The 7,256-nt window shown below is 52.4% G+C and overlaps 1 protein-coding gene across 1 annotated transcript; it reads right to left on the bottom strand.

Moving 5' to 3' along the window:
• Positions 1-2,679: 2,679 nt before the first annotated feature.
• Mrpl20 (mitochondrial ribosomal protein L20) lies at positions 2,680-6,139 on the bottom strand. Its single transcript, XM_010627706.3, has 4 exons — positions 5,958-6,139; positions 5,757-5,867; positions 4,699-4,776; positions 2,680-3,045 (listed from the first exon to the last, which is right to left on the bottom strand). The coding sequence occupies exons 1-4, from the start codon at positions 6,042-6,044 to the stop codon at positions 2,872-2,874; spliced, it is 450 nt and encodes a 149-aa protein (XP_010626008.1). The 5' UTR covers positions 6,045-6,139; the 3' UTR covers positions 2,680-2,871.
• Positions 6,140-7,256: the final 1,117 nt, after the last annotated feature.

The following is a 7,256-nucleotide window of genomic DNA, read 5'->3' as shown; positions in this document are numbered from 1 at the left end:
GCCGCCGTCGCCATTTTGTGCCGCCGACGCCTTTAGGGCCCTTTCTCTGCAGGGCGGCTCCTCGAGACGCTCACGGCTCGGCCCCAACGCGTTCCATTGGCTATATACAACGGATACCTCATTTCTATTGGTCATGCGACCTGCCTGTCAGACTCGCGTCAGGCGCCGTCGCCGGAACCCGACCCTGGGAAGGGCAGGGCTGCTACCCAGCAGTCTCCGCGGCTAGGCCCGACCGGAAATGTGTCTGCCCCAAGGGACTCAGGCGGCTCAGAGACTGGCGTAACGGGGTCAGGCCCGCGGAATCCTGCGAGATCCTGGAAAGTTGGTCTTGGGACAGGCTGTGCCGGCCGGACTAGAGGTGAATCAGCACCGGATGGTCAGTCCTCAACCCTGCTGGCTGCAGGCTCCTGGTGCAGCTGTCAGTCCAGACCCCCACAGTTCTCACTTGCAAACTCCGTTCTCGGGGAAGGCAGCGAGTGAAGGGAGTCAGAAAACATCGGACTCAGTGACCGTACTGAGCGTCTGGAGGCAGGTGCAGGCCCGGGGACGGATCAGGGGAGGCAGGCGCGAGGCCTGCACGCTGGGGAAAGGACAAGGACAGACCGCACTGACACCCCCTGCTGCCGCATTAGGACCGCCTCGGGCGGCACCGCTTCGGCAGTGCAGCCTTTGCTGCTGTGCAAGAACAGCCGACCTATGCGTCAACCCGGGAAGACTTGCCAAGTGCTGCTAGGATAGGTTAGAAGGAGATGAAAGGGAGATGTCCCTAGGTGGGACAGATCAGACTCGGAGCTGCTTGTAACTGCCCAGCAAGCCAACTTACAGTCGCGGTACAATGGGAGGTTGAGGCAGGAGAATCACAAATTTGATTGGTGGCGCATGTCTGTAATCCTAGCAATAGGGAGTCTGAAGCAGGATTGCCAAGAGTTAGAGGCCAGTCTGCAGTCTGGGTTGCATAGTGAGTTTAAGGCTACCCTGGACTACACAGCAAGACCATCTCAAAAGAAGAAAGAAGAAAAAAAAAAAGGTTTGAGCCCAGGTTGGACAATTTAGCGAGACTGTCTCAAAATTAATACAGTAACATGCTCGGGGCCAGGGATTTAACTTAGTGGTACAGCTGCCTGCCTCACAAGTGCAAGGTCCAGAGTTCGATCCCCAGTACCAAAAAACAAAACCAACAATAACATGTTGAGCATGGTGACACATGCTGTGATCCCAGCATTTGGGAAGCTGAGGCAGGAGGATCACCTTGCATTTGAGACCAGCCTGAGCTAGAGTTCAAGGCCAGCCTGAACTACATAGGGAAACCCTGACAAAACAAAACAAAAAAACCCTGGCCAATGGTGGAGCTGATTTCTAGCAAGACCCAATCTGATCCCACAGTTCCAGCACTGCCAAATAGGACCCAGTCTTTCTCCTTTGTACCTGCTATGGGCACCATGGTTGCAGTTCACCAGTCCCTTCTGCCCCTAATTTGGCAGCGCCAGAGTCCCCCCTCCAGCCTCATTGTTTGTGTGTGCCAGGGAAAAAGGAATTTCCCTTCCTCTGGAAACCCACATCCATCTTGTTTCTCTCCCTGTGACTGGACGCATTTGTGGGAGATCTTGGTGTTTCTAGCCAGTCAGACCAGCTCTACTGCATGGCACCGGAACTGGTGAACAGGCTGGACCAGGGCTGCTGGTGCAACCCACCAGTTTATCCCCTTTGAGGTGAAATGCAGAAAAGGCACTCAGCCACAGTACTGAAGGGGTATGGCTCTGCCCGGTCCATTCAATAGCCATCTCCTGAGCACTTGTGCACACAGCCTGGAGTTAGTTGGCCAGGGCTTGGTGGAGGTGAGTGTGGATGAAGTCCATGGAGGAGCACAGGATGACTCCCAGCAACTGGTAGCACAGGACAAGGGAGGTGCGGCCATAGGAAATGCAGCTGCTACTGGAGGCAGGTGTTAACTGGGCTCCACTGGAGTGGCAGCCTTCCAGGATAACCAGGTGTGTGTTGCCTGTATAAATGGGGTCACCAGCAAGCAGACAGCAACTGTAGGTCCAAAGGCCCTGCTAGAGCTCAAAATAGAGATGCCCAAGGTTCTGGATGGGACCAGGTACCTGAAAAGACAAGGGGATAGGCCTGGCCCTTTAGCAGATGGAAAGACATTGTCCACACTACACATGGGACAGGGGACATGGAAGGTCTGCATGGCACAGGGTTGGCAGAGATGCTGTGAGGGGATTCCTGATGGTGAGCTCATCAGGAACATATTTCTGGACATCATGGAGCAGCATACTGATTGTTACTTTGGGAGCCCCATCTGATGAAGTCCTGGAGACGAACCAAGAGTACCTGCACCTGCTATGGGCCCATCTCCCTCTGATCCCTACTGGCCAGGGGGGCATGGGAGGAGACAGCAGGGAAACAAGCTGTGTGCCATAGTTGAAGAGCTGAGCCACAGGGAAAGTGAGGGGACTTGGAATCAGGGAGCTGGATGGGTAGGGAAGTCAGATTTCAGTGGTCGGCTTGCAGAAGCAGCACAGTTGGATGCATCCGACTGCTAGGGACTCCTTTCCTATCAGCCTCTCCTGCTGTGCCACGCAGCTGCTGCTGCTGGGCTTACAGGCACCTCAGTGATGACGGTACACCCCATGGTGTGTTTGCTTGATGCCATAAAACACAATTCACAAGTCAAATACTGTGAAAGCTTTATATGCATAATCTATGTAAGACACTTCTGAGACTCTGTCCACTGAGAAGACAGGGTCTTTTCTCTCAGGCCTGGCACTGAAGTGTAAATAAAGTCACAATCCAGGTTTATGAGCTAATGAGTAAATAGCACACTGTTCCTAAGAAGCATTTTCCTGATCCACGGTGCAGCAGCCCTCAGTGGTACTGCACCACCCTGGAAAATATGCCTTCAGGCTCCTTTCCATCCCCCAAGGCAGCTGCAAATCCTTCCTGTCGCCTCCGTTGGGCCAAAGCAGCCAAAGATTTAAAAGTCTTTGGTTCATAGATGGCCAGGTCCGAAAGTACTTTCCTGTTGAGCTCCACCTGGCACTGACAAGAGAAAGAACAAGAGCCAAGTTGGCATTAGCAACCACTTGGGCAGTGCATCACAAAACCCCACAAAGCACTGGGCTGCACTGACAGTGTGGTTCAGAGACCTCTGGTGGTGAGTCGCCCTCCAGCACCAGTACTCTGGCTCCAGGGCACAACCTATCCATGGAATAGCTCCGGAAGAGCCAGAGCAAGAGAATCCTGCCTGGGCAGCACAGCAGAACACTACAGGACAGGGCACCTGCCTTCCAAGTGCAAGGTTCTGAATTGAATCCCTGAACCAAAAAAAAAATTACAGGATGAACAAGGACAAGGGAGAGGGCACTTGTGAAGTTTGTATGACACTGGAAGGGAGGTGAGTCCAGTCTCCAGAGCCTACCCATGGAACAGATTTTTTTTGTTTTGTTTTTTTCTTTGGGTACCAGGGATCGAACTCAGGTCCTTGTGCTTGCAAGGTAGGCGGTGGCACCACTTAGCTAAATCCTCAGCCCCCAGAAGATCTTGTCTAGGACCAGGGTTCATCACCTGAACCACTAGAACCCCTGGGCTAGCCCTGTCAGTCAACTTGGAAGTTCCCTCAGTGTGCTAGGTCAGGCTCCCATCAAGGGAAACTGCAAGCCTGGGCTATAACTCAGTAGTAGAGGGCTTGTGTACAAGGCCCTGGGTTTGATCCCCAGCACTGAGAAAACCACAGGTGATTTTGGAAAGCTGATGCAAACTGTCAGTGGGCTTAAGCAGAAAGATGGGGCATGTCTCCACACATTAAACACGCTTCCAAGCACCTAGTGGACCTACTCTGGACATAACCTGAGTGCCTCAGATAATGTTCATCTGCCTTCTAAGCCTCAGCTACTGGACAGTAAAACAGTGACATTAACATGCATGCACTCTCAAGTTTACCCTGAGGGTCTTTGTAATGTCACACAGGAACCCTACTCCCCAGACGTTTTATTTGTTTTTTGAGACAGGGTCTCACTATGTAGTTGAGACTGACCTGGAACTATGTAGCCCAGGCTGGTCTCGAACTCAAAGCAATCCTCCTGCCTCAGCCTCCCAAGTGCTGGGATTACAGGTGTACGCCACCACGCCCAGCTTACTCCCCAGATTTTAAAGGAAAAACACAAACGTACATGGAAGCAAAGGGAATTAGCATAACTTCCAGATTCAAAGAATGACCAGATTTCATACTTCTTGCTTAATCTGTCCCTCCAAGACACTTCATCTTTCTGTGGTTGTATGTTTGAATTCCATCTGTTACATCATCAAAAAACTTCCAGGGGGTGGGGATTTAGCTCAATGGTTCTGCTGCCTGCCTTCGCAAGCTCAAGGTCCCAAGTTCAATCCCCAGTAACAAAAAAAAAAAAAAAAAAAAAAAACCAACCTCCACTGTCAAAAAAATTTTAAACTTTACAGTTAAAGCCAAAGTCTTCTACTTTTTTTCCTAAATGAGGAAACATTGGGCCTCATGTCACAGTACAAAAAGCTCTATTTCCACCACACTTTGCCGCCACCAGGGCAAGGAAGAAGCAAGTATGAGCCCCCAACCTGCTAGGGCTGCAGCCAGGGACACAAAGCAGTACAGACCCTGCCAGGCTGGCTTGTGCCCAAGGCGTGGCTCCTGCAGATAAGTACCTCAACAGGCCTCAGTCATACCTTGATTAAATTGGTAACAAACACTGAGTACTTCAGGCCATGTTCCTGGGAGGCACCTGTGATGCGATTAATCCAAAGCTGAAATAAGAAAACACTGAGATGAGTTAACAGCATCCTTGATTTTATTCATTTATTTATTTGTTTGTTTGTTAGTTTTCGGCACGGGTGATTGAACTCGTGTCCTTGCACTTGCGAGGCAGGTGACAGAACCACTGAACTAAATCCCGGGCCCATCATTCTGGATTTTATATCTATACCTACCTTCCAATAATCCTGGCTGAACTAAACTTTTTAAGTCAGTAGAGGAGTTAGTGTTTTCCTTTCTAGCAAACAAGCCTGCAGTACAAAGAAAGATTGATGCACTTCAGTGAAATAAGTTCCATTTTATTTTATTTCTCGGCTTTTTTTTTGGGGGGGTGGGTTTTTTGAGACAGGGTCTCACTATGTAGTTGAGACTGACCTGGAACTCACTGTGTAGCCCAGGCTGGTCTCGAACTCACAGCGATCCTATTGCCTCAGTCTCCCGAGTGCTGGGATTACAGGCATGCGCCACCATGCCCGGCTGTATTTTTCGGTTTTTTTGAAACGGTCTCATTATGTAGCTCCAGCTGGCCTCCAGTGGGTGATGATTCTCCTGAGTAAGTGGCTCACAGGCGTGCACCACCACGTCCACTGAGAATGTGTATTTCTAAGAACAACTGAGGAGGCACAGTAGCTATCCAGGACCCTTGCTCCCATCACTGGCCAGGCAGCACAGCCTTGCCCTTTGCAAAGACACAGCTGATAACCAACCAGTAGAATTCACATCGGAAACCTGCAGGCGGGAACGCTGAGACCCGCAGCTACTGCTAGCAGGGCCTTTCTGACCTAACTGGCTCAGACCTGGCTGCTGCGTTATTCTTTGAACTGAGGCTTAGAAAGCGGTACTGACGCAAGCGCGAGTGGCAGCTCTCAGCAAAGACCCCGAAAAGCGTCTACCAGGCGCGGGAGCCCCCGCAATAAACAGCCAGGAGCAACACGCGGGCCAGGGGTCCCGAGAAGGGTTGGGCAGCACTTACGGTCCTCAGGTTCCGCTTCTTCAGCTTGCGGGCCCGGGTGCATTTCACGAAGGCCCTGGTGACAGCCCTGACGGCCAGCCGGTAGCAGCGGTTCTTCCTCCCGCGAAAGTGCTGGGTCGAGAAACGGGAAACGAGGGGTGACGGAAACCGCGCGGACACCCTTGGTCCACGAGCTCCCGGATCCCTGGCGTGCTCACTCACCCGCGCATGCTTCAGCACCTCCTGGATCCGAAAGTAGCGGTCAGTAACGCGGTTCCGCAGCCAGAGTCGCGTCGTGAGGAAGACCATATTGAAGTGTCCCCGCCGGGATGCTGCCGAGAGGTTTGTGGGTCAGCATAGCCGGAAACTTTCGGGACGATGTGTGTGTACTTCCGCCTTCCGGGGCATCTCTGAGCCCGGCCTCTGGGTTCCGCCGGGCGCTCCAGTCCGCTTCGGGCTGGGGGCGTGGCCAACTCCGCCGGGTCAGCCCGGCGGGAGTAGCCGCGGGGCAGAGAGGACAGCACTGCGCGGACGCCGCCGGCCGCGATCTCCAGGTGTGCCCTTCAAGAGTCTGCCGGAGTACGTGCGTCACCCTGAGCGCTCTGGGCGCCCGGCCAAGGGAGAAGCAGCGCAACGAGGGCGAGGCGGAGCCTGAGGGAACCCGGGCGAGGGCTGCGTCCAAATCTTGCGCAGGCCACAGTAGAACAGTGAAGTGGCGGAGTACGCCTGCAATCTCAGTTGCTTACTGTAGCTTTGCGGGAAGCTGAGGCAAGAGGATCGCTATCCTTGCTAGCTCGAGGCTATCCTTGGCTGCGTAGTGAGACCCTGTCGCAAAATAAAAAACAGGGCTGGGAAGAGTGGCTCTGGGTTCATTCGCCAGAACCAGACAAGCAAATAAAAGTGACCCTGGCACTGTGTTGGGCTGAGGCAGGAGGGTTGCAGATCCAAGCCCAGCCAGGGACAGAGAGACTGTCTCAAAATGATAAAAACTAGCAAAGAGCTAGGGATATAGCTCAGTGTGAAGGCCCTAGGTTCAGTACTCAGTACCACACACACACAGGCGAAGTGCGGGTGGCAATTTCTTTTCTAACTTCTTACTTAGGTACGTTTTATTTTATTGGTTCCGGGGATCAAACTTGGGACCTTGAACTTGTGAGGCAGGCGGTGGCACCACTAAGCAAAATCCCAGGCCCGGTACAGTTTTAAATTACAGAAACGCTGCAAGGATAGTAAGAGGAAGGGCCAGGGATGTGGTGCACTGGGGCCGTGCCTGCCTGGCAAGCTCAAGGTCCTGAATTTGATTCCCGGTACCTGTGGAGAGAGACTAGTACAAGGAGGGCCAGGTGTGGTGCCACATGCTCTTCCCCTTTTGGAACATCAATGAGACATGCCACAGTTGCTAGATCTAGCACCTAGACCTGCAAGGAAGGGCAACAAGCATTAGCTAAGGCTTGAATTTGAATTTTTCACTAATTAAAGAATAGTTTTTTGTAAAGCAAAAAAAAAAAAAAAAATTCTTGA

Source organism: Fukomys damarensis, unplaced genomic scaffold, assembly GCF_012274545.1.
Source record: "Fukomys damarensis isolate Sample0158 unplaced genomic scaffold, DMR_v1.0_HiC HiC_scaffold_23, whole genome shotgun sequence".
NCBI classification, from domain to species: domain Eukaryota; kingdom Metazoa; phylum Chordata; class Mammalia; order Rodentia; family Bathyergidae; genus Fukomys; species Fukomys damarensis.
This window is presented reverse-complemented; position numbering and strand designations above follow the sequence as displayed.

What these genes read in the sequence shown, in the direction of transcription:
- Mrpl20 (XM_010627706.3), bottom strand. Translation starts at nt 6,044, where the DNA reads ATGGTCTTCCTCACGACGCGACTCTGGCTGCGGAACCGCGTTACTGAC. An exon ending in AGAAGCGGAACCTGAGGACC is followed by an intron (nt 4,777 to 5,756) that starts GTAAGTGCTGCC and finishes TTCTTATTTCAG; the next exon opens with CTTTGGATTAATCGCATCAC. An exon ending in TTGTTACCAATTTAATCAAG is followed by an intron (nt 3,046 to 4,698) that starts GTATGACTGAGG and finishes TTCTCTTGTCAG; the next exon opens with TGCCAGGTGGAGCTCAACAG.